Source organism: Microcaecilia unicolor, unplaced genomic scaffold, assembly GCF_901765095.1.
Source record: "Microcaecilia unicolor unplaced genomic scaffold, aMicUni1.1, whole genome shotgun sequence".
NCBI lineage: Eukaryota > Metazoa > Chordata > Amphibia > Gymnophiona > Siphonopidae > Microcaecilia > Microcaecilia unicolor.
Genome location: NW_021963681.1, coordinates 1 through 25,062, shown reverse-complemented (window position 1 = coordinate 25,062; position 25,062 = coordinate 1). Strand labels below are relative to the sequence as shown.

Genomic DNA, 25,062 nt, shown 5'->3' with positions numbered 1-25,062 from the left:
AGGTGCCTAACCCAGAACTACCACAGGGCGCCTGTGTGTGCCTGACGGTCGTACTGTTTTGCTGCGTGCTACCCATACGGTAACCCTACCGCACCTTGATAAAAGGGCCCCTAAATCTGGGCTTAAATGCATGAGAGAGTTCCACGTTAGAATGCGTCAAGCCCAGATTTCAGCATGCGGAGTAAAAGGGCTCCACAGTTGCGCCTAACTTGAAGCAAGTATAACATTCTGTGGCAGCTTCCAGGGTGGTAATGTTATAAAGATACATATGCACTTTGTTATAAAATTACCTTTTAAGTGAAATACATTTTATAACCATGAACGTGAAGCTAATGAGTGGCTTACGTGAAACGAATTAGTGGTCTTAACGCCAGTTTTCTGTGAATATAATAGGTGGTCATAAAGAAGCATCTAGTGGATCAAATTGACAGTGGCCCTGAAAAACTGTAAATAAAATAATTGTAAAAATAGTACATTTGCGAGTGTCGGAGAGAAAAAAAAACAAGATGGCGTCCGGAAGGGAACGCTAGCCAGACGGCTCGTTACCCGTTTCCCCTCAATCCTTTGAAAAAAAATTCTTTTTTACCTTGTTTGCGATGCCAAAACGGAGGGGCAGGCAGCGGGTGACTCCCTCCACAGCTGCCGTGACTTCGGGACCGATGGACCGTTTCGCGCTGCCGGTGAGAATTCCGGGGCAAGATTCCTCGCTGCAGGAGGGAGCAATGGGAGGTTCTTTGCTCCCTCAGCTTGAGGCCGACATCACCTTCAGCCCCGAGCAGCGGAGTCCTCCGATGATGCCGGCAAGGGGTCTACAGCAGGGGCAGGAAGCACCCAGTGTCTCTGACCTGGAAGTGCATTCAGCTGAGGGAACTGCAGCAGACCAGGAACTACCGGTTGTGGAAGTCGGAGGAGCAAGTCCTAGGGAATTGCTGGCTGGGACCAAGGAGCAGACAATGAAGAAAGTTTTGACTGAGCTTGCTATACCCAGTAAGTCATTTTTGCCTACTAAACCTGGGAATATAACTCTTGATTCGATTTGGGAAGCCTTGGTGGGACTTGAGAACTCTTTTACACAGAAGATATCTCAGGTGCTACAGGTAACCCAGATGCCTTTGGAAAAAATTGAAGTTTTAGAAACCAGAATGAGTAACACCGAAAAAACTTTAATTTCATGTAATGAAGCTCTAAAAACTTCACAACAAATACAATCCAACTTGATAAAAGAGAACATTATTTTGCACCAAAAGACTGAAAATTTGGAAAATCAACTAAGAGCTAAAACTCTTAGGTTGATTAATTTTCCAAAAACTATTCAAATGGCTCCACTAATAATGTTTAAAAAATATTTATCAGAAATACTAAAGATTCCAGAACAAGCATACCCTCCGATTTCTAAAATTTATTATTTGCCTCCATATAAAATTGAGAAACAAAAGGGTGTAGTGGACCAACCAGAACAAAGACCTGATGCTTCATTCGACATGCTGAATTTAACACAAGAACTTCAAAAAGAAGAAATGACAACGATCCCTGCAACATTGATTGTCTCCTTTGTGTTAGAACCCGACCGTGATTGGGTTCTTAAACAATTTTTTCGCCATAGAGATGATCTCTTTATGAATACAAAAATTAGAATATTTCCGGATATAGCCAGAGTTACACAAAGGAGACGTCAAGCGTTTCTGAAACTCCGTCCAAGGGTCTTACAGTTAGGAGGTTTATTCTGGTTAAACTTTCCATGTAAATGCGTGATTAAAGTTAGTTCAGTCAAATATATTTTCTATGATGCATGTCAGCTGAATAATTTTCTTGATTCTAAGTTAGCGGCTAGTCCTAGTCAGCAATTCCAGGCTTTGTCTACATCTACTCCGTAAAAAGGAATATAAGGCATGTTATGTTCTCTTCTTTTTTTTTCTTGATCTTGTATTCATGAAAAAATTATTTTCCTGGAATTGTACCTTGTTTTTTTTTTCCCAAATTGTGGACTTGAAATGGATGAGATTAAGTAGTTTTCTTATATATTGATTTTCCTATGAAAAATATGTATACTTTTCTCCATTTTTTCATTTACAAGTGTTCTTGTAATAATCTGTTAAAACTTATAAATAAAATAATAAAAAAAAAAAAAATAGTACATTTGCTTTAAATATTGTTTATGGCCTCCAGTTCCTTCTCTTGCAGCTGGGATTAATAGACCGTATAGTAAAAGGCTTGTATGGCTTTTACTGGCATTAGCGAACACAAAGAAAGAAAAATGGAAGTGTTAGATATCATTACTGTTCACTTAATGTCATTAAAATGTGTTGTTCTAGCTGGCTGCACTGCACGCTTTTACAGAGCTCAGCCCCTTTTGGCTGCATGGAGATTTCTTGTAATAATGAAAGGAAGCCTTATATAATAGTTTGTAAACTACCCAGATTCCCCTGGCTTTCATTCACTATCCTGGTCTGCAGAATATTGCAGTTTTATTTTTATATGGTGCTTCCCTGGACTCTAATATCCAATGATTAGCCTGATGATAACATTTGGGGCCCTGTTTACTAAGCTGCGCTATTGGCGCTTTAACCATGTACGCGTGTTAACTGTGTACATGCCTGCAATATCTCTATAGGTGCCTACACGGTTAGCGCGCTAATTGTAGGCATGTTAAAAAAACACTAATGCGCATTAGTAAACAGGGCCCTTGGTGTGTAGTTGGTCGTAAGGCCCTGATGACGTTGGCACTCTGCATTCCTATCCCAGATTCTGGTTCCAAGATGGCTTTACCTAGTGGCTGACATCACTTAGGGCTATTGCCTATTGGTATCTGCTTTCCTCTTAAGCATATGGAGAAGTGGTATGAGAGGGGAGAGTACAAGGTGGCTGGAGCTGGCCATGTCATGGCATTGATTGGTGAACAGATAGCTGCAGGGAGCTTCTTCATTGTTTTCAATTTTGGTGGCAGAAGGACAAGGTGGGGCAGATCTAGGAACATCTAATATAATAATTTGTACCATCAGCGTTCCATGGCTGTCTGGGTTTGTAACATCCTGATGTCAGCAAGCCTCCAGCGTTCCATTCCCTCTCACTGTCCCGCTCTTGCGTAAAGATGAAATGACGTCAGAGGGCGGAACAGTGAGAGGGAAGGGAATGCTGGAGGCGAGCTGACATCAGGATGTTACGAATGCAAGCAAGACAAGTGAAGGCAATGGAATGCTGGACATGGAGGGGAGGACAGAATCGAGGGACATGGAGGGGAGGAGAGGGCAGGGCAGAGGAGATCAACATGGATGGGATGAGAGGATAGAATCGCGGGGCACGGATGGGAGGGCAGGGCAAAGGAGAATCGCTAGACATGGAGGAGATGGGAGGTGAGGGGAGAATCGTGGGACATGGGAGGGCAGGGCAGAGGAAAATCGCTGGACATAGAGGGGAGGCAAGGGCAGATGACAATCGCTGGACATGGAGGGGAGGCCAGGGCAGAGGAGAACCGATGGACATGGATGGGATAGGAGGAGAGGAGAGAATCACGGGACACGGAGGAGAGGGCAGAGTACAGGACAATCGCTGGACATGGAGGGGAGGCCAGAATTGCAGGACATGGAGGCGAGGCCAGAATCCTGGGATACGGAGGGGAGGGCAGTGCAGAGGAGAATCACTGGACATGGAGGGGAGGCCAGAATCGCAGCACACGGAGGGGACGGCAGGGCAGAGGAGGATCATGTGTTATGTGTAATATTGAATGCTGGGGAATGTGTAGATGGGGTGGGAAGGAGGGGGAGGTTAGTTAAGGGTAGCATGTATTAATGAAAATTGTGTGGCTCACCATGTGAATTTTCCTTGAACTAAATGCCAGATCTTCACTTTCGGTGAGTAATCGTTACTTGGTCAGGTAGGACTGCAATGAAACCTCATTTAAAATAGCTACAGTACATATTCATGAAGCAATTTTACTGCTTCACAAAAATGGACCGTAACTATAACATATCTGTTTAAGGGCTAGATTTGCTAAAATACGCTACCAAGTTAGCCTGCACTAATAGACATTAACACACATTATTTATTGGAGGTCCTATTTTGTGCAGTTCTACCTGTTTATTAATAACATTAATTTACCGCATCAGCACACACTAATGTGGTAGCCCAAATTAGTAAATGTGCCTCAAGTCTTTTAGCTGCCTGTGAAAAGATATTATGTATAATACTGTAGTTCAATGGGGTTTTGCTTAGTTAAGGAGTTCTGGTGTTTTTTGTTTCACTAATGCTATGTTTTCTAATTTAGGGAGAAACAATATTCTATCTGATCAAACCTGCCTCTGCAAATATCTCTTTGTATGAACGGTGGCGATCCGCGTCCAATCACAGTGAGATGTTTTTTGCAGATCAAGTGGATAAGTGCTATAAGTGCACTGTTAAACAAGGACAAACCCTATTTATCCCTACAGGTGAGATGAAAATGAGGCAGAATGAAACAGGGTGAGAGGATAGCTTGAGATGTGCAAATATCATATTAACATAAGTCAGAACGTAATACAGTTCTGTGGAATTTTAAATGCATCATGCACTGAATGCATGCATAGAGTGGAAAAGGGTAGGAAATAGGACATGGATGTAACCTTGCAGTTAATGAACTGTAAGTTGCTGTACTTTAACTGTTAATGCAGCAGATGACGCAGATAAGAACACCTCAGCAAGTAGTGTTACATGTTTCTCTCTGCTTATTGTATGAGAAGATGCTAGGCATACTCCCAGCAGCTACAGCAGAAGCTCTGCAGTTATTGCCTTAATTTTTGCAACTGACGCTTGGTAACTGCAAATTCCATTGCGTAGCTTCCCACTGTTCCACAAACCTATGGGGATAGTTGTGTCTATCAGTCAGCAGGTGGAGATAGAGAACTGAGCTGAGACATTTCTCTCTTGGCATCCAGTCCAGCTGCTCAGTATTTTCTATCTCCAGCAGGTGGATGGACACTCTTTTCAGCTTCTGGTTCTGACTGATTTGCTCCTGGCCCAATTGGTCAGGTGATCCCCAGTTGAGCTTAGCAGGTGGCTTGAGCCTTCAGAATTATATCTGGAGGTCTTCAGATCCTTGTATGTGGTGCTCTGCAAATTTACTTCTTCCCTCCCTTCACCTCTTCCTTGTTTCCTGTGGAGCTTTCTTTTTCCAGCACAACAACCTTAAATAAAAAAAGAAAGTAGAAGGAAAGAGGTTTACTGGAGAGCTTTGGACAGAGTATCAGTCCTGAATCTTTTTCTTCTTTACTAACACTTGTGGAGACTGTGAGCTTGGGGGGAATAGCAGGCAGTGATAAGTCCCACTAAACTTTGCCTCAAAACCACTTGACGTTTGCAAGGGGGGAGGGATCCTGACTCACCACTTGGGATTCTGTTGTGCTGCGTTTGTGCCAGTTGGGGTGAGTGGTGACTCCTGCAGAGGCAGTTAAGCAGTTTTCCCACTGTGGAACCCATTGGCCGGTGTCGGGGCATTGCAGTGCGTGCAAGTCGGGAATCCCATGGGACGTGAGGGAAACAGTCTGCGGCAGTTCATCTTCAGATATTAGAATATGCCGTGGACTTCGGTCTCTCGACAGGGCCAGTGCGCAGTTTGATAAAGGAGAGTGCAGGAACGGCCGCCATTTTGTCGGGGCCGACTGGCAGTGAGGAACAACCTCTGTCTGATCACACATAGAGCACAGCTGCCATTTTACAACCTCTGGGCCCGACAGAGCATTCAGCTGCATCGGGATCTTTGTTTTCTCTGGCATTTATATTGGTCTTATACCAGACCTATTTACCAGTCAGAGTCACTGCAGGGTATTTCAGTTTCTTGCCCCGCTGCCCCTCCGCCTCCTAAGAGATCTCATTTAATCTCATCTGTCCACTCCTGGAGGTCTGTCTCTGCTTCTCCCTCCTTATCTGATGTGGCCTTTGGTCTTTTCAGAGGAGCCTGCAGCGAAGGAGCAGTTAGAGGAGGGAGATGACCCCAAAGTACTGAGGTTGTTTCATAAAGAGGAGCTCAGTACTCCTATTTCTGAGGCATTGACAGTGCTTTCCATTGAGGAGCCTTCTGCTTCAGCTTCAGGAGTTCCATCTACGACGATCTTGAGTGGGCTTAGAGGTCCTTCTAAGGCTTTCCCGATGCATCCAGACCTTCAAGACCTTATTATAGCAGAATGGATCTCACCGGATGCGGGGCTGAGAGTGGGAGGAGCCATGGCATCACATGGGCGGGTGAAAGTGTGGCCAGCTGTCACAGCTAGTGCATGAGTCAGTACTGTGCATTAGCCGCCTTGACTGCCAGTAACGCACCCGAGTTTCTCGCCACCTCAACAGGAGATAAGTGCAGCTGCAGTAAGCAGTCTGGTTGCACAGCGTACTGCTACAGGAGTTGTGGTGGCATTCTCTTCCCCCCCCCCCCCCACTTTTTTGCATCCTTCTCCTGATCCCTTGTGCCACACTTTAGAATCCCCTGATAACACCTGCTTCCTATCCCAGGGATGCGAGGGAGGGTGGGGTCTTGATTTGTGCCTTTGAGGTGCGGGGTAGGGCTTGGGTGCTATTAGGGAGTTATTAAGTGTGATTGTAGGATTGAGGGGAGGGATGTGGAAGGGAGAAGAGCCGCTGCTGTTCCAGAACTATATATTTATTTATTTAGAGCTGGCCTGCAGCACTTTATGTTAAGGGTCAGGTGGTGCAGTTGCTCTCAGGCTATCTCCAACTGCAGTAAGTGGCCTGTGTGGTAAATGCAGGGCAGGTGCTGAATCCTCACCCTGCATTTACCACAAAGGCTTTACAAACAGTTATTGCATGTTAACTTTTGTGTTAAATGTGCAGTAACTGCAAAACCTACCGTACTTTAGTAAATGGGCCCCAAAGAGGGCAATTTTGAAAGGCTTTTGCAGGCATAAAAGAGAGAAAATTTTCCTCTGAAAGTTTATGTGAAGTTTGCAGGGAAAAAGTATCCAGAGAGTTACATGTAGGCATACTTTTGAAAGTTTTCCCCAGTGTGAGCAAACTGTAACTTTTACTTCATTTGCTAATGAAGACGCTGTTTCTCATACTACTTATTTCTCCTGAAAATATTTCTTGAACAAATGAACAAACTCATGGTGCTGTAAACCTGCCATTTCCTTTTTCACATTTGATCTTTCTCACTCTTTTTTTATTTAGGTTGGATTTATGCAATGCTAACAGCTGTCGATTGCCTGGCTTTTGCAGGACATTTTCTACATAGCATAAGTGTTGAAATGCAGATGAGGTACCTTTTTGTTCAAACAGTTCTGTTTAGATATGCTCTATGTCCATATGATTTGACATTTCAATTTTCACAATGTGTAATGTTGCCTAGGGGGGTCCTTTTACTAAGCTCCGGTAAGTTCTAGTACCTGCTTACACAGCTTAAAAGGGTTACCGCAGGACACACTCGGGCATCCTGCAGCAACTTCTGAATCTGTTCGCTACTCACTTGCTAAAAATGATTTTTTATTTTTTGGTTGAGGGGGTGTATCTTGGGGGCGTTTCTGTGTTAATCAGTTAGGGGCCCTTTTACTAAGGTGCGCCGAAAAATGGCCTGCGTTGATGTAGGTGCTTGTTTTGGACGCACGCATGTCCGTTTTTCAGCATGCCTGGAAAAAAGGCCCTTTTTTGTGGCCGAAAATGGACATACGGCAAAATTAAAACCAGCGCGCGTCCATTTTGGGCCTAAGACCCTTACCACCACCCATTGACTTGCCAATAAGGTCTCACGTGCTAACCGGGCGGTAAGCATCAGCACGCATAAACTGCCGAGTACCGCCGGGTAAGCGCCACACGGTAGAAAATAGAAAATATTTTCTATCACGTGTTTTGGACGCACGTCAGAAATGGAATTACTGCCTGGGGCATGCGGTAACTGGGTGGTAGTTTCAATTTGACGCGCGTTGGACGCATGTAGACACCTACGCATCTTAGTAAAAGGGCCCCTTATTGCATCTACATTACCGCATGTTAACTGATTAGCGCAGTATTACCTAGTAAAAGGGCCCCTTATTGCATCTACATTGCCGCATGTTAACTGATTAGCGCAGTATTACCATGTGAGCCCTTACTGCCTACAGAATAGTTGATGGTAGGCTCGCATGGCTACTAATACAAAAAAATAGAAAATCAGCAATTTTACTGCCGTGGTAAAAATACTTTTAACGTGCGGGAAAGACCTGTGTAAGGGAGCGCTAAGGCCACTTTTTACCGCACCTTAGTAAAAGGACCTGCTAAGGTTTTTTAATGTCTTGTTGAGAAATAAAGGTTAGCAAACAATGAATAAAATAAAGCAGAGCATTGCATTAACAGTACATTCCTGACTAGCTTTTGAGAACTAACCCGTCCTTCATCAGGGCTTTATTTACGATCCATTAGTGACCTTTTCATGGTCGTACCATGGATGTATGTTTCAGCATCCTGCGCATTGCTTTTTTGGATTCTAAAATGGAGAAGGGAAGCCCAGGAATTTGATTGGCTGTGATATTATTAGCATGGTTCTGAACAGTGACCGTAGACAAATAATTTGATTCTTCTATTGATTTCCTCACCGAGTGGGAGTGGTGGTGGTGGGGGTCTTGAAAATTCAGTTGATTATAAACAAATGCGTTTTTATAATTTCTGTTTTCCTATCATAAGTATTGTCAGAATTCATCCCATTAAAGCAAGAAAAGCTCCTGTGTAGTACTTATGAGGCCAACGTTCAAAGGGTCTAGATGCTAATTTGGGGCCATGTTTACTGAAGTGCACTAGATTTTTGCACTTAGCATGGGGTTACAGCCAAAAGCAACAGATAGGGTCTCTAAAGCTTGTTACTTCACGGTGTGATGAGCATTGATGCACCTGTTGAGATGTCATTAGGTGAACCAACATTAATCCGCACATTCTATATATGGCACTCAAAATTGTGCGTGCAGATTTGGACGTGTGCCCAATTTGTGCTTGCATTTTAATTGAATAATGAGCCAATCGGCACCGATCATTGGGTGAGAGAGAGTGAGTCTGAGAAGCAGAGTAGATAGGCTGTTCCAGAAAACCAAGGGAGACGCAGGTTCAACAAGATGGTCTTTATTGTAACAACTTAAAAGACTTGTCTTTTAAGTTGTTTTAATAAAGATCACCTTGTTGAACCTACGTCTCCCTTGGTTTTCTTAGAGTCTATCTGCCCTACTCTTCAGACTCTCTCATGCAGGTGTACGTAGGGACTTTGTGTGCCGCCGCTTTGTTTGGTTGTCACCAATCATTGGGTGCCAGCAGTCAATAGTTGGCACTAATTGGCAACAATTTGAATTTAGCTCGCATCTTCCTAGTCAGTATTGTGTAAAGATGCACACATAAATTTTTATGCACAGATCTGAAAAGGGGGCATGGGCAGGTCAGGGAAATTCCTAGAATTTGCGAGCATTGCCATAGAATTTATTTTAGGTGTGAGGATTTACACCAGGTTTCAGTTGATGTTTTGAATTGGGCACGGGATCCTGGCACTAAGCGCTATTCCGTAAATGACGCCCAACTCAGAGTGCCATTTACATAAGTACATAAGTATTTCCATACTGGGAAAGACCAAAGGTCCATCAAGCCCAGCATCCTGTTTCCAACAGTGGCCAATTCAGGTCACAAATGCCTGGCAAGATCCCAAAAAAGTACAAAACATTCTATACTGCTAATCCCAGAAATAGTGAATTCTCCCCAAGTCCATTTAATAATGGTCTATGGACTTTTTCTTTAGGAAGCCGTCCAAACCTTTTTTAAACTCCGCTAAGCTAACTGCCTTTACCACATTCTCAGGCAACAAATTCCAGAGTTTAATTACACGTTGATTGAAGAAACATTTTCTCCGATTCGTTTTAAATTTACTACATTGTAGCTTCATCGCATGCCCCCTAGTCCTAGTATTTTTGGAAAGCGTAAAGAGACGCTTCACTTCTACCTGTTCAACTCCGGAATAGCGTTTAGCGCTCATCTTTTTTGGAGCTTAAATTTGGGTGCCATTTACTGAATTTTATTCCTAAATGCACGTTTAGGAGTTAGCGTGTGCTGTGAGTGCTGACTGTACTGTTTAGTCCATGCTCACTCTCTGCTAAGCTGTTAATTCTGGATATTGAAAACACCGATTTGTTTTTAATGTGTACTAGGCACTAGTGCATGCTGGCACTACCAGTTAGCACACGCTAAAACTTGCGCTAACTGCTTAATGCACCTTAGTAAACTACCCCTTACAGAGTTTAACTTCTAAATTGGCCCCTTTGAAAATCTAGTAGGGCTGAGTATCTAAATTTAGAAGCCTTAAATTTAGGGACCTAAAAGATGAGCATCTGTGGGGTGATGGGGTGTTGGATTTAATGAGGAGGAAAAAAGTTAATACTGATTTTCAGCACTGAGCATCTAACTTAGTAATCCTAAATCTAGGTAAATAAATAAATAACCTTAAATTTTGGATTTTAAGTTTTAGAATCCTAAATTTAGGTTAGTTTTCAGCTGAAAAGGTAAATTCCTAAGGGGCCCTCACGTGGCAACCCGAAACTACTGCTGGCGGTAGTTCCCCTTCGAGCACATGCCATTTCTGGTGCAACAAAAATGTTTTATCCAGTTACCGCAGGAGTTTTCTCCACCACATGGCCACACGGTAAGAGTAATCTTACTACATGGCCATTTTTTTTTAGGGGCTTTTTACCTGCTGCGGGAAGAATGGCCCCTGACGCTACCACAGGGCCCTTTTTCCCACAGCTCGGTAAAAGGACCCCTAAGTTTGACTAGGTGCCACAATTAGGCAGGTCACTTAGGCGCATTTAGGAATCTCAACTTTGTTTGAATATCAGCCTCTTTGTTCTTTGGGTGACTTCACGTTTCATCTCTGGTTTTGTGTCGCACACTCACTTTACGTGGGCAGCTGTTTTCAGTCATTGCTTAAAATGAGAAATGTTTAAAGATTTGCCCTGTGTGATAAATGCAGGCACGCCTCCTTTGTTTACCACACCTTAACGTTTGCAATTAAGGTGCGATAAATGCAAAAATTCCCTGCACTTCAGTAAAAGGGCTCCGTAGGCATTTTTCTCCATTTAGGATCCCTTAGGTGAAGTGGTTTTGCTGGGTCATATCTATTTAAGTATGTTTCGCCTGTCCTTGTGCTCGCTGCTCATTTATGTCAAAATTAGGAAACACTGCTACTTTCATTTTCCCCAAACCCTGGTTTCATAGTATTCTCCTTGCTTTGTTCTGCCTGCCATTCATTACTCTGAGTTGTAGTTTGCTTTGTATCGCAGAGCGTACGAGGTGGAAAGGCGATTGAAAATTGTCAGCCTCACCCAGTTTCCAAACTATGAGACTGCTTGCTGGTATACGGGAAGGTACCTCTTAGAGAAGTTCAAAGGTACGGTAGAAGGCATTCAGGTTTGCTCTTCCCAAAGTGGTAATCTGTGCCGTTGCTTACTTGTCGTCCTTCACATTCATTATACAGTAAAAATGCATATTACTTTAAGGTAGTAGTTTTATGATATTTTTTTTCTTCATGTAAAACTTTTTTTTACATATGGAAAAAGGCTTTTTCATCAGTACATAATGTCTACAGTTAAACATTGTTGAGAGATTATTTTTTTTATGGCATCTGAAGATAGAAATGGCTGAATGAAAAGTATTTTGGAAAAAAAAGTAGTGCGACTGAATTCAAGCATAAAAAGGATGCACAAGGACATGTGTGCCTGCACGGTTATGCAATTTGCATGTAGGCTTTCTCAAAGATAAGTTTGAGTGACCTGGAGATGGAGTTGTTATATATGCACACATTCTGGGGCCCTTTTACTAAAGTACGTTAATTTTGGGCTTAACACAGGATTTTTAACGTGCTGCAGGCCCAAAAGTAATGCTGCATCAAGAAGGGGTGTTCCCAGTATTTTTTATTGCATTAATGTTCCTATTAGTATGCGATACCTGCTGTGAGTTAACGTGGAAGCACACAAAAAAAAGCACAAATTGACCTTCAGGAGCAGGACAAAGAAATTCTTTCTTAATGAGACCTGACACGGGCTGTGTTTCGGCGACCAATCGCCTGCATCAGGGGTCACAAAATATTGCAGGTTCTCTTGTAGAGTAATGCAGCCCTGCCACTGACAAAACACAGCAATACAATGCCCGCTCAAAGCGTTGGACTCTTATATTTGGCTTTATTACATGCGTACTTCCCGACGCTTTGAGCGGGCATTGTATTGTTGTGTTTTGTCAGCGGCAGGGCTGCATTACTGTACATGAAAATCTGCAATATTTTGTGACCCCCTGATGCAGGCGATTGGTCGCAGAAACACGGCCGGTGTCGGGTCTCATTAATAAAGACCTTTTCATTGTCCTGCTCCTGAAGGTTCATTTGTTCTTTTTTTTGTGTGTGTGCTTACTTGGTTGCTGTACTTTGGATCCTCTCTTTTATTCTCTTGAGAGTTGACGTGGGACCACTTACCACCGCCTATTTGGGAGGCGCTAAGTGCTTCCATATTAACTCTGCATTAGCCAGTTAATGCGCGGTAAGTGAAACATGTTCGTTAGCTAATTCTTTCATCTTAACCCTGTCCATGCCATGGCCCCTGACAGAAAAATTCTGTAACGTGCGGTAACAGGCAAACTACCACTAAACCTGTTAACACAGTCGCATGGTAGCCTGTTTCCGGGTGTTAACTGTGCATTTAGGACTAGATTCTATATATGGTGCCTGAAACATCAGTGCGGAAAAAACTGCTTAGTCGTATTCTATAAAGTACGCCTAAATCTAGGTGTATTTGTATTATTGAACCGGAGCCTACCTCTACGGTACTGTGCAAGCCACATTGAGCCTGCAACTAAGTGGGAAAATGTGGGATATAAATGTGCTAAATAAATAAATAACCATTAATTTACAATGGCACTTAACTTGTTAAATGCCACTGAAAATAAGCAGATAGTGCCAAACTGAAAACGAGCTATTTTGGGGGTGTTTCAGAGGTGGAGTCGGCACTTGGCTGGTTACATAAGTAATGCCATACTGGGAAAAGACCAAAGGTCCATCGAGCCCAGCATCCTGTCCCCGACAGCGGCCAATCCAGGCCAAGGGCACCTGGCAAGCTTCTCAACGCACAAACATTCTATACATGTTATTCCCGAAATTGTGGATTTTTCCCAAGTCCATTTAGTAGCAGTCTATGGACTTGTCCTTTAGGAAACCGTCCAAACCTTTTTTAAACTCTGCCAAGCTAACCGCCTTCACTACGTTCTCCGGCAACAAATTCCAGAGTTTAATTATGCGTTGGGTGGAGAAAAACTTTCTCCGATTTGTTTTAAATTTACTACACTGTAGTTTCATCGCATGCCCCCTAGTCCTACTATTTTTGGAAAGTGTGAACAGATGCTTCACATCCACCTGTTCCACTCCACTGATATTCAGCACGTAACTGACCAGGTTAATCACACAGGTGCCCTTTTACTAAGGCGTGTTGAAAAATGGACTGTGCTGGTGTAGGTGCGTGTTTTGGACGCACGCAGGTCCATTTTTCAGAGTGCCCATTGACTTAGTGGTAAGGTCTCACGTGCATGTACACTGCCGATTACCGCCGGGTAAGCGGCACGAGGTAGAAAAAATTGTACTGTGTATTTTGGACACATGTCAAAAATGGGATTACTTCCCGGGGCACGCGGTAATTCCAATTTAATGCACGTTGGACGTGCGTAGGCATCTATGCGCCTTAGTAAAAGGTCCCATAAATATGACCTCATAAAAGTAAGTTCTATCTTTATGCTGAATATCGCATTTAACTGGCTAAGTGTTAGCTGGCTCTGAAAACCTTACATTCATTGCCAGAGCCCAGATATGGCCTGGCGTTGAATTTCCAGGATTAACACCAGCGACAGTCAGCAAAGCGCTCATTGCCACAGGCTGAATATTGGACCCTATCCCCCAGACTCTATCTAGCGTGACTTAAGTTGCACTCGCAAATCCAGTTGTAGGGAAATTGAAAGCATTTTTCTTTCAGTAAGCTTTTGGGAAACTTTAAGGATTAGGGTTTTAAGATGTACATGGGTAGACTTTGAGAATGAGAGGTTGAGTGCTTGTTCTTGTGATGTTTTTGCTTTTCCTATCTTTTAATGGCATTCTTTTCTTTTCTTTTTTTTATTGAATTTTATTGTAAACCACCTTGATTATTTAGAAAGGTGGTATAACAAATTTTATAAACTATTAAACTAAAAATATATATCATTCAGTTTGAAAAGATACAGAGAAGGGCAACCAAAATGATTAAGAACGCTTCTGTGAGGAAAAGCTAAAGAGGTTAGGACTCTTCAGCTTAAGAGGGCTGAGGGGCGATATAGAGATCTTTAAATCCTGAGTGGAATGGAGAAGGTAAACACCAATCAATTATTTACTGTTTCAAAAATACAGAGACTAAGGCTCATGCAATGAAGTTAGAAAGTGGTACATTTAAAACAAACAGGAAAAATATTTTTTACTCAATGCATTGTTAAGCTTTTGAACTTGCCCATGGATATGGTAAAAGTTTTGGACGAGGTAGGCTAAATTTGGGAGCCTATTTTATAAATACACAAAGACACCTGTGTTGCATTTATATAATAGGTGTCATTTTGGACTTCTTATAGAGGCATCTAATTATAAAATGATGTCCCCTCTGTAGGGTCATTGTGGGGTCATTGAAAATAGCCCTCCTACTAGCCCAATTAGCTTTAACAGGTGTGGTATAGTTTTCACTGTAAATATATTAACATATTTGTCAATATCCATTAACTAAAGTCTTCTAAAGTGATCAGATGCTTTCTGTTCATGTAATGAATTGTTTCTATAATGAAAGCAGCAGGGATGTTTCCACTTTCCCTCTTTTTAAATGTGTTATTTGTTCTTCTTTCTTCAGCTTTGCACAAATCTGATCAGCAGCCTGCCCCTCACCTAGTCCAGGCAGCAAAAATTCTCAACAGTGCTTTCAGGTCTTGGACGAAAAAGCAGGTAGGCACATTCGCTTCCTGGCAGATGAATTCTCCAGAGTTTGTTTTCAGTTGTGCCCTTAATTGCAGAGTTATGTTCTTTTAAGAAGGCACAAAACAACCTGATTTTCAAACAGAAGATACTTGCATAAAGTGGGGTGCAAATAGGATTGCTAATTGGATCCAGATTCACCCAATAGGGTTGATCCAGTCCTAGGTTTTCCGCTTTGCATACAGGGACTTGTAGTACTGATTTCCCCATGCAGTCCCTCAGAAAAGCAAGACTACAAGTCCCTTCATGCAATAGGGTAAACCCAGAACTGGATCAACTCTGTTAGACAAATCTGGATCCAGCTGGCACCTTAGGTGTGAATATTATTATTGTTATCTTAATGATTTGTATAGCGCATACCAGATGTAAGCAACACTTCACAGAAATGTCCATGGTGCCCTGAAAAAAATGGGACCTCTTACATAGTTTCAAAATGCTTTGCAATTGTTTAAACATTTAGGACCCCTTTTAACCAAGCTGTGGCAAAAGGGGGCCTGCGCTGGTGTCGGCGTGTGTTTTCACGCGTGCTGAGGCCCCCTTTTACCACATGGCCATTTTGGGTGAGAGCCCTTACTGCCACCCATTGAATTTCAGGCAGAAGTTTCTGCTTCATTTGGACATTTTTGGGTTATGTGAAAAATGTGGGGGTCCCGTTTTTCAGGATACCATGTATAATGGACAGCCCTTTTTCTTGGACCTTACAGTGTAGTCAAGACAGACTGGACGCACAATGAAAGCAAATAAGATGCTTTGAGTTAAAACACCTGAGTTTTATAGTAGATTCAATTGAATCAAATTGTTATGTAAATATATGGGTGGAAGGTTACCCATCATAAAACAGGGTCTGAAATTATGTTCATTGCCAGCGTGCAGTTAACATGCATAATTTTTGAATATGTGAGCTGTATGTGTAAATTCATAAATGCCCCCAAAATAATTCTCTCCCCCTGCCCTATTTCTCCCTCCAGGAATGACTTTTTTTTTTTTTTTGCAGCCACATTTGGGGTGTTTTGGGGCAATTTTCACCAATTTAGATTTCTATCATTGCCTAAGAAATAAGTACCTGACACACTAGCACCTCATTTCTTCATTGTTTTGTCCTTTGAATAATAAATATGTGCAGACTCCTGAAAATCAAAAATGATGTGCCCTTCTCAAAGAACCCCCCCCCCCCTCCCCCCACGATTCAGGTAGAAGCATGCACTCTTTTGTACTTTCATCCATGTGTGCGACCATCTCTGGGAAAAGGTGACTAAAGACTCAGATCCAAAATATTGAGATTGGCTGATTTTTCATGTCATGTTCTTAAGCAGTCTGCAGAAGTTACATATTTGAACTTCGGTAACTTTTTTTTTTTTTCCACATAAAAGGATGGAGTTTTGCCTGCTATATTACAAATTGTTTGCACTAACAGGAATTCATTAAAATCTCATTTTTTTTGTTTCTAGTGACTTTACTCACCTTTTCCAAGAGATGGTCACATGCAAGGAGGCAATTTTCAGATATCTGATTTACACAGGTATAATGCTTTGAAAATTGCCCTCCCACTGATTTCACATGCATACTTTTAGGTGGTGGGAAATTTATAAGTGCATATAGGTATTTGGAAAACTTCATTCTGCAATGAGCAGGCTGAGAGAGTGAGGGGAATATGAAAATTAGAGAGCCTTTGGATAATTGTGAATGAAGGTTGAAGTCACCATAACCAAAGAGAGGCTGTTTCTAAATAAATGGGAATCCCAACAGAGGATGAATCTGCTGGGCTATTAAAAAAAAATAATAAATTTTTTGCTGTGAAAAAGCTTTTAAAAATGTACTCTGAAATGTGCATACTGGCAAGGGCTGTTTGCTCCAGACAACACTCACTTCTGTTCTTTAAAACTGATGAGGCACGTAACCCATCATGGGAATGGTTTAGTTGGAAAGATTTTCACACAACCTTTTATGCTGGTAAAACCTGGGTTCCCCCTGTATAAAAGTTTTTCAAAAGTGTCTTCCAAGCATCCGGGTATATTCAGCCTTCTGGATTATTAAACTCAGCTGCAAAACTTACCTCCTTCCCCCATAAACCCCAAATGATGTTAAGCTGATGTGGAGTAGCTATTTGACTTTTGTCTGTGGGAACTGGGCCTCTGAGTAATATTTTTCACATCTCTGAGTTTCACAGGATAGATGTCTTGCTGTTATTTCCTTGGGGTTTGCAGCCCAAATGCATGCTGCCACATTCTTTAGTCTTTCCTAGATTTCCCCTCATGTTATCCAATCCATTCCTTACTTTACATGTACCCTATTACAGATTTTGCTTCTGCAAAAAGGGAAGCCTTACCTGACATCCTTTCTGCAGTATCACTGACAAAAATGTTTAAAGAACCAGACCGTGAACCAATCCTTCAGCACACCACTGGTAACGCTCCTATTCTCAGAGTGAATGCCATTTGCCGTCACCCTTTGCTGCTTTCCACTTAACCAGTTTCTAACCCAATCACAGAGCCCATATCAAAGCACCTTTGCGGAACAATGTCAAAGGCCTTGCTAAACTGTAAGTACACCATACCTACTGCTCTCTTCCCTGTCCAACTGTCTGATCACTCATCAGAAGTCTGTGGGGTCTTTATCTGTAGATTATGCACTCGTCATTGTGCATTATAAAAAGCACTCATTAGAAAAGTACAAGTACATTAACTTAACAATATATGCTAAATCCCCTAAATACAGAATCTCAATGCCTTCCATATATAATACACACACATACATACAGAGTTAAAACCTCTCAGCCATTTACATACACCCCTATGCTTTCTTAGGGGGACTAAAAGACAAAGATGGCTCCCAGCATTTATACAAACCTTTAGTTTAAAAGATCCAATCAAAATTCAATCACATTACTCCAGTTCACAACCCCCTCATCTACTACCTATCCAATTACGGAAGTGCCTGCCATTCAATACAATTATGCAAACCCACCGGGGGAAGGCATTGTAAACAATGTATCCGTATTGTTCTGTATAAATTAAGATTGTACCAATTCCTTTCCAAAGGAAAGAAAGAGTTTAACACATAATACACCAGTCGAAATCAGTGGCAGAACGGGCAGCTATTCTCCAATGGTCCACCAGAAGTGTGTCCTGCCTTTAAGCTTATTCAGTCTGAGCACGATGCACCTCTGGTTATAAATTAGACTCCATTATTTTGCTTTTTTGGACCTCTCGCACAGACATTCTATTATAAAATCAAGCCCATAAGTCTCCCTTAGTATGTACATAATTCACAAAATATTCAGCCTAGGATGGAAAAAGGTAACATTCTGGCTGTATTGAAAAAGTGATGATAAGGAAGACTAGTTAAAAGGTTTATTTTGGCTTTTGTTGTTGGTTTCTTTCAGGCTTTAATAGAGCATGAAGATGAACTTCCGGAACATTTCAGGCCATCACAACTGATCAAAGATCTTGCCAAAGAGATTCGGATAACAGAGGTTGGTGTTTTCATACAACTGTTTGTTAGCATTAAACTCTGCCATGCGGAGTTCTGGAAGCTGGACTGGATCCCAAGGAAACTAGATTCTTTGCAGGCTGTGATACTTCTATGGCCAATGAAAGATGCACACAGGAGAAGATCTAAGGCTTTGAGACCCTGAGGAGCCCTTATTCAGATGTTGAAAGAAATGCATTTGTTTATTTCTGTAATGGTACAACTATTAATAATGAGGAGTGAGGGACAATACAGTCATTCATAGAAACACGTGGAGGGGCATAATTGAACGGGGCACCCCAGTTTTCATGAGGGCGTCCTCACAGGACGGCTCCGCAAAGGGGCGAGGAAACCCGTATTATTGAAACAAGATGGGCGGCCATCTTTTGTTTCGATAATACGGTCGGGGAGCCCAAATCTCAACATTTAGGTCGACCTTAGAGATGGTCGACCTAAATGTTGAGATGGTCATCCCCGGTTTTCAGCCATAATGGAAACAGAGGACACACATCTCAAAAACGACCAAATCCAAGCCCTTTGGTTGTGGGAGGAGCCAGAATTCGTAGTGCACTGGTCCCCTTGACATGCCAGGACACCAACCGGGCACCCTAGGGGGCACTGCAGTGGACTTTACAAATTGCTCCCAGGTGCATAGCTCCCTTACCTTGTGTGCTGAGCCCCCCAACCCCCCCCCTCCAAAACCCACTCCCACAACTGTACACTACTACCATAGCCCTAAGGGGTGAAGGGGGCACCTACATGTAGGTACAGTGGGTTCGGTTGGTTTTTGGAGGGCTTACATTTACCACCACAAGTGTAACAGGTGGGGGGGGGGGGGGGGGGATGGGCCTGGGTCCGCCTTGCTGAACTGCACTGCACCCACTAAAACTGCTCCAGGGACCCGCATACTGCTGTCATGGAGCTGGGTATGACATTAGAGGCTGGCAAAAAAACATTTTTTACGTTTTTTTTTAGGGTGGGAGGGGGTTGGTGACCACTGGGGGGAGTAAGGGGAGGTCATCCCCGATTCCCTCCGGTGGTCATCTGGTCAGTTCGGGCACCTTTTTGAGGCTTGGTCGCAAGAATGGACCAAGACCTTAGGCAATTTTCAAAGTAAAAGCATGTGTGTACTTTCACTTTGGAAATTTGAGCAGAGATCGTGGGTAAGAATTCCCCAAGGCCTTTTGCAGCAGTATGGTCAATTTGAAAATGGCTTCCTTCATGACAACTGGGCTTGAATGCATTTTTTCATTTTCTTTGAAATCCAGAATGCATCTAAAATCAACAAAACAGAACTGAGTGCCAGCATAAACATGGAAGAGATCCATGCAGTGGAGAAAGAAGAGGTGCTAACGCCCCTACCAGAAACCCCTCCACTGGAAAAAGTCCAGAAGAAAAAGATAAAAACTTTGAAGACCTTGAAGCCTCCCAAACCACCTAAAGTTCCCAAAATTCCCAAACCCCCCAAGGAGCCCAAACCCCCTAAAATCCCAAAGGTCAAGGAAGGGGGAAAGAAAAAAGGAAAGAAACTGAAGGAAAGTGTTCCGCCTTCCATTCCAGATCTTGACCTTTTGGAAGCACATACAAAAGAGGCTTTGACAAAAGTGGAAACGCCAAAAAAGGTCAAGGTTGGTAGAGATCTCTTGCTATGCCATACTTTTTTATCCATGACTGTTCTTTCACTGCATTTAGTTTATGATGCAGATGGTAGTATTAATATTCTTATGATGTGATATTTTATTATGATGCATTTATAGTGTTTTGTATGTGCTATTTGTTTTAATGTAAATAGTTTTAGTTCCCTGCCTAGAACCATGGTGATTGGGTGGGCTAGAATGTACAAATAAGTAAAAAACTGTTTACCAAGCTGCAGCTAATGCAGGTTTTACCATGTGATTGCCGTTAGCACAGACCCATGATAGCAGCTACTATGCATTAAAATTAGCCAGTGTGGTAAAAATCCCATGTTTATTTATGCATTCTTGTATCCCACTATTTTTCAACAACAAGTTTCGGTTCAAAGTGGCTTACAATTTACATTTAGGTGAAGTTACAGTTGTGTTTTTCAGTTAGAAAGTTAGGTGAAGTTTTTCAGTTAGAAAGTGGTGTAGGCCATCTTTGGCTTATGTCTTTAGTTGTAGAATTTTTGGAAACGTAGGTCTTCAGTTCTATTCTGAACTGTAGATAATCTGATATTCTTCTTGTGGCCTTGGGCTTTGAGTTCCATCATTTGGAGCCCAGATAGCTGAATCTGGCCATGTACATGGTTTTGTAAATTATATTTCTGCAGTTGGGTAGGTGGAGAAGTAGGTAGCCTGTGGTTTCTGGGCTTGCATTTCTTGGAGATAATACGATCAGATTTAGCATGTATTCAGGAGACATTCCAAACAGTATTTTGTAGATAAGGGTGCTAATTTTGAAGAATAGTCTTGCCTTGATTGGCCGTTCAAGCAGTGGGGTTGCTCTTTCGTATTTTGTTTTTTAATTATCAGTCTTGCTGCTGTGTTTTGGATGGATTGGAGCGATTTTATTGTTTTTTTCTTTGCATCCTGCGTATGCTGCATTACAATAATCTAGTTTAGACAGGACATCGATTGTAGTATTTGTTGGAATGATTATCTAGGAAAGTAGTCTCTAATCCTTCTCAGTTTCCATAGGGTGCTGAAGCATTTTGATGTGACTTCTGATACTTGATTGTCTAGGGATAGATTCTTTTCAAGAATGATTCTCCAATATTTTTAGTTGTATTTCGATTTGGTATGTTTGATGGTTGATTGTAAATTTTTGTTGTCATGTGGGGTTGTGCAGGCTGGATAGTACCAGGAATTTGGTTTTGTCTCTCTTCAGTTTGAATTTGAAGATTGTAGCCCAGTTTTCCATGAGGTCCAGGCCTTGTTTGACCTTGTCTATTTCTGTGATACTATGGTTAAAAGGTTAGGTAGATGTTACTATTTTATGTCTGCAGGGTTTTTGTTTCACTTTGCACCAATAGAAAAAGTTTTTTCCTTAAATCACGCCATTAGCCCATTGGTTATTGAGGTGTTTCTGTTGCTATTGAGAACTACAGTTATAAACTGGACTTGTGAGCCATGAGAAGAAAGACATTTTCTGTGATAAGTGTTTGAACTGTGCACTTTGATGTGGATGAGGCAGTTTTTCAAAGCAGGATCCAAGTCAAGGACCTGATACTTCACATTTTGAATATTTATGATTTTGCATTCAAACCGTCAGTCCAGATGAGTGTTGTTCTGTTAAACATCTTCTCTATTTGAAATGGTTTCATTGAAAATTTAGTGCACTTTGGATGTCTCCACTACAACTGTGTTTTTTTCTTTTTTGAAGTTTTTCCGTTTAAAAAATTGTTTTGAATGATTTGTAATGGTTCAGTGCAATAACTAAAAATGAGAGGTTTCTTCTGACACCGTTGGTCCTGTTATTCCTATCACTAACGATGAGCACTTAAAAAACCCTTTTTTCTTATTATATTTGATTGCTTCAGTATCTGTGTAGGGGATCTTCTTTGATAACAATTTTGTGATTTTATTTCCTTCTAATTACAGTTTATTATTATCCCCTGTTTTTTCTGATTTCACTAAGGAAACAGTGGCAGATAGTTTTTCTTGGGAATAACCTGACTCCGATCCATTGTGAATAGATTCAGTTTCTGGAAGCCAACAAATAGGGACACCTATTACATGGAAATTGTTAATCTAGTCCATTCTTGCTGTTAGGATGTATTCTGTTCTTACAGAATTCGAAGACCGTGATAAACCCTCCTAATAAGGAGATTGTTGCCAAGCAGAATGATGTGGAGAAGTTTGAAGTACGGGAACAAAATAAGATGAAAACGGAAGCCAAGTGGAAATATAAGGTAATGTAGAGTAGACTGAGAACAAGAGGGCAGCATTGTTCTGTCAGATCTGGTGTTTTATATCCTGACCTTCCAAAAGCTCCCAGGACAGATCGCAATAAGACAAAAAATATTTTAAAGCAATGTTATATTGAGTTCAAGAAAACCGGATCTGAAAATCATGGGATATCTTAGCCCTGCTATATCTGCAGCTGAAATCAACATAGTGCAGATCAGCGTTACCCAGCTAATGTTTTGGTCTGCACCTAGACTGCTCTTTGCACCCCTTTTATCTGAATAGATGTCCAGTCGAAAGTTATCCATTTGTTTGGATAGAAAGGTTAAAAGTAAGAAATGTACAGGTAACATCAGAAGTTAATTTTATAAATCCTAAATCAGTGCTTCCAAACTGTGGGTTTGGACCCTAAATGGGGTCACAAAACCTGCTTTTGTGGTTTTGACTTGGGTAGACTAGCCACAGACATTACTCAACATCTCTCGGGGGGGGGGGGGGGGGGGGGGGGGGGATGTCACACAATTTTATTTGGTGCGATCATGGGGTCGTGATCACTAAAAGATAACTTCTGTTTTAAATATTGACCTGTTTGTTCAAGTCAAACATATAGATATGGAGTGTAAGTCCCAAAAGTGATTTAATAAAAAATGAGAAGATCCTTCATTAATCTATGAATGAATGAGGGATACTGTTTCAATTTCTGGTCTACCTTGAGGGACCAAATTGTGGTGCTTCATGTTGACTGAAAGTCTATCAAAGGTTGCCATATCTGTTCAAATTTGGCTAAAGTGTTGTAGAATTGAGCTGCTGGGCTTTCATTGACCATACTTTTACCTACCACTTCTGTTCAGTAGGAGCCTCCAGAAGTATGTTTGAATATTCAAAAAAATACAGATTAAAAAAAAACAACTGAGCACCAGGACTCTTATCGAGAAATTGGTATATGCATCTACTGAAGGGGCTCTAGGAGTTGAACCTGTAACTCGGCTCTGAATGCTCACTGTGGATTTTGAGAAGTTTAAATCTTTGTGTAATTCCATTCCAGTCATGCATTTTACTTGTGCAAAAAGCAGCCTTTTGCAGCTTGTTAAAAATTTATGCACATAACTTTCATCTTTTGAACAGTTACCTTTGGGCCAATTCTACAACGATCAAGGTTTTAAGCATAAATTTAGCTGAATGATAATGCTATCATCAAAGTCAGCATTAGGGATATACACAGGCAAAATATTTTACATTCGCCTTCAGATCTTTCAATTTTTTCTCCCTTTTTAGACCTCTTTTTTTTTTTTTTTTTACTTGTTCAGACATTTTGTTTTTAAAATATTTTTGTTGTGCACGCAAATCAATTGGACATGCAATCAATTAACAATTTCAAGGTGGCTGTAAAATTGTATTACTTCACTAAGTGGGCAAGGAGTGGAGGAGTAGCCTAGTGGTTAGTGCAGTGGACTTTGATCCTGGGGAACTGAGTTCGATTCCCACTGCAGCTCCTTGTGACTCTGGGCAAGTCACTTAACCCTCCATTGCCCCTGGTACAAAATAAGTACCTGAATATATGTAAACCCACTTTGAATGTAGTTGCAAAAACCTCAGAAAGGTGGTATATCAAGTCCCATTTCCCTTCCCTTTCCCCTTTTACAAAGGCACGCTAGCGTTTTTAGCACATGCTAAAAATAAGTTTACACTAAACACTAGAGACACCTATATATTCCTATGGGCACCTCTAAAAATGCTACCATGCCTTTGTAAAAGACCCTCTAAGGCATTTGCCACTGCTGAATGATAAATTTTCTTGTCCTCCCCTGACTTTTAGCCACGGTGCCCAGTTTGTGGCCCTGGATGGTATCTCACTTGTGTGTCATCCGTTACTGTCACTCTCTCCCTTTGTTTCTTCTTAGGGTTTAATTTACTTCCCATACTCCTATCCCCCTCTCTTTATTATATGAATATTTGTAGCACGGCTCCCCTCTGTGGTTCTCGCTTTTCTTCATTACCGATTTTATTCCCTTTTATTTTTATTTGTGAAGCAGTAATTGGCAGCTTGTCCGTGTTGGCGCTCACTGCGTGGTTACCGCGCAGGTAGCACATGATCCTTTACCAGTAGGTCAGAGGCTGGCAGTAAGGGCTCAGGCCATAAATAGATATAAGTGCTAGTTTTAATTTTTGCTCACACCTATTTCCCAGCCCATTAAAAAAATGGCCTTTTCCCCAGCTGCAGTAAAAAGTGGCCCAGCACATGCCAAAAAGATGTGCTCACATTAGCACAGGCCACTTTTTACCTCGGCCCTAAAACACGTTAATGAATGCATATCCCTAGACAGCATCTCTCATGTTTGAAAATCAGGTTGTTTGTGTGTGTGGTTCAAATTGTGTGTGTAGCTCTTCTCCTATGAGGCCCAGTCCTGAAAATTTACCAGAAGGATATTTGTTTAGTTTATTCAGAGGTATTTGATCACGTTTTCCTGAATAATTATTATTAACTAGGAAAACAGGCCCGTTTCAGGAGCAAATGAAATGGGCACTAGCAAGGTTTTCCTCCCCAACCCCCCCTTCTCCCTCTCTCCCTACCTACCGATCCCTTCGTCGCCCCCTTCTCCCTCCCTCCCTACCTACCTACGGACCCCTTCGTCGTTCTGACGGCATCGGCATTGCTCCGCATTCCGCACCTCTTGGATGCACCGAACGCCATTGCTCCGCCCTCGACGTCATGACGTTTGACACGAGGGC

The 25,062-nt window shown here is 41.9% G+C and overlaps 1 protein-coding gene across 1 annotated transcript in view; it reads left to right on the top strand.

Moving 5' to 3' along the window:
* LOC115459564 (lysine-specific demethylase PHF2-like) overlaps positions 1-22,337 on the top strand; it is a gene marked incomplete at its 3' end in the record, with an annotated part of 45,139 nt that extends 22,802 nt beyond the window's left edge. The window contains exons 4-10 of the mRNA XM_030189376.1: positions 4,262-4,424; positions 7,150-7,237; positions 11,259-11,365; positions 14,877-14,968; positions 18,381-18,470; positions 19,735-20,094; positions 22,218-22,337. Of these exons, the coding sequence (XP_030045236.1) occupies positions 4,262-4,424; positions 7,150-7,237; positions 11,259-11,365; positions 14,877-14,968; positions 18,381-18,470; positions 19,735-20,094; positions 22,218-22,337 (1,020 nt within the window). The remainder of the gene's footprint in view (positions 1-4,261; positions 4,425-7,149; positions 7,238-11,258; positions 11,366-14,876; positions 14,969-18,380; positions 18,471-19,734; positions 20,095-22,217) is intronic.
* Positions 22,338-25,062: the final 2,725 nt, after the last annotated feature.